The sequence below is a fragment of the Wasmannia auropunctata genome, unplaced genomic scaffold, assembly GCF_000956235.1.
Source record: "Wasmannia auropunctata unplaced genomic scaffold, wasmannia.A_1.0 LD316667.1, whole genome shotgun sequence".
Lineage (NCBI taxonomy): Eukaryota > Metazoa > Arthropoda > Insecta > Hymenoptera > Formicidae > Wasmannia > Wasmannia auropunctata.
Window position 1 is genome coordinate 1 of NW_012046223.1, and position 846 is coordinate 846.

Genomic DNA, 846 nt, shown 5'->3' on the forward strand with positions numbered 1-846 from the left:
AATACACAATTCCAGTGAAACGAATTATATCTTACCTGTATCTTTTGTACGTAACTTTATATTCGGTACTTCGCGAAGCAACCAATACGGTAAACCACCCTAAAGGCAAATGTATTGAAATTATCAAGATTGTCAAATAATGTTTTCTGAATATTAGCTAGAGAAAAGAAAATAAAAAGGCAAATTTTCAAGTTTCACTACAGATGTGTGAAAAAAACAGATTACAAAGACAATTAGTTATGCCCATAACTCTGTACTAAACAATTAATGTACATATTTACCAAATCTCTTTCCGCGCAAATATAGGGACCTGGTCGCAACAATACGAGCAGGTCTTCTTCTTGCGCAATATTTAAGAAATTTACTAGATCTGCATCGCCGGCCCAGTTAAATTGACCTGGTTCTGGTTCGTGAAAACTCCATTCAACGTAACTATATATCGCGAGGATAAAGAAGCAGATTATTTATTTATTTTTTGTTATTATTCGTTGATCACTTACTGTAGCGATATAGTATTTTAAATGTAATAAACAAATAAAACCTAATACCCAAACGTGGTATGTCATAATTAATTTCCTGACGATGATGTAAAACTTGCTTGCATCCCATCATCAGGTATCAAATCAACGTGCTATAGAGCGATTATAGCTCCCTGGGATATCAGCATGTAAATTACAAAATGTAAATTATAGGATTCAACTTACGTGGAGACAGCATTAAGTCCCGCAGCTCGCATTTTTCTTAAACGATCCCTCCAATATTGTCTAGGCGCTCGAAAATAATGAAAACTACCGGAAACATATCGAAAGGGTTTTCCATCTAATAAAAACTGATTGTTCTCGTAAT

At 34.3% G+C, this 846-nt stretch overlaps 1 protein-coding gene across 1 annotated transcript; it reads right to left on the reverse strand.

The window, feature by feature from the left end:
• Nucleotides 1–24: 24 nt before the first annotated feature.
• LOC105460725 (beta-galactosidase-1-like protein) lies at nt 25–840 on the reverse strand. Its single transcript, XM_011707224.1, has 3 exons — nt 705–840; nt 282–432; nt 25–99 (listed from the first exon to the last, which is right to left on the reverse strand). The coding sequence occupies exons 1-3, from the start codon at nt 734–736 to the stop codon at nt 25–27; spliced, it is 258 nt and encodes an 85-aa protein (XP_011705526.1). The 5' UTR covers nt 737–840.
• Between the last annotated feature and the right edge of the window lie 6 nt (nt 841–846).

Bases quoted from the DNA above. Each gene is read 5' to 3' on its own strand.
- LOC105460725 (XM_011707224.1), bottom strand. From the start codon at position 736: ATGCGAGCTGCGGGACTTAATGCTGTCTCCAC. The intron at 433-704 runs GTAAGTTGAATC...CGCGATATATAG, and splicing joins GGACTTAATGCTGTCTCCAC to TTACGTTGAATGGAGTTTTC. The intron at 100-281 runs GTAAATATGTAC...ATTTGCCTTTAG, and splicing joins TTTGCGCGGAAAGAGATTTG to GGTGGTTTACCGTATTGGTT.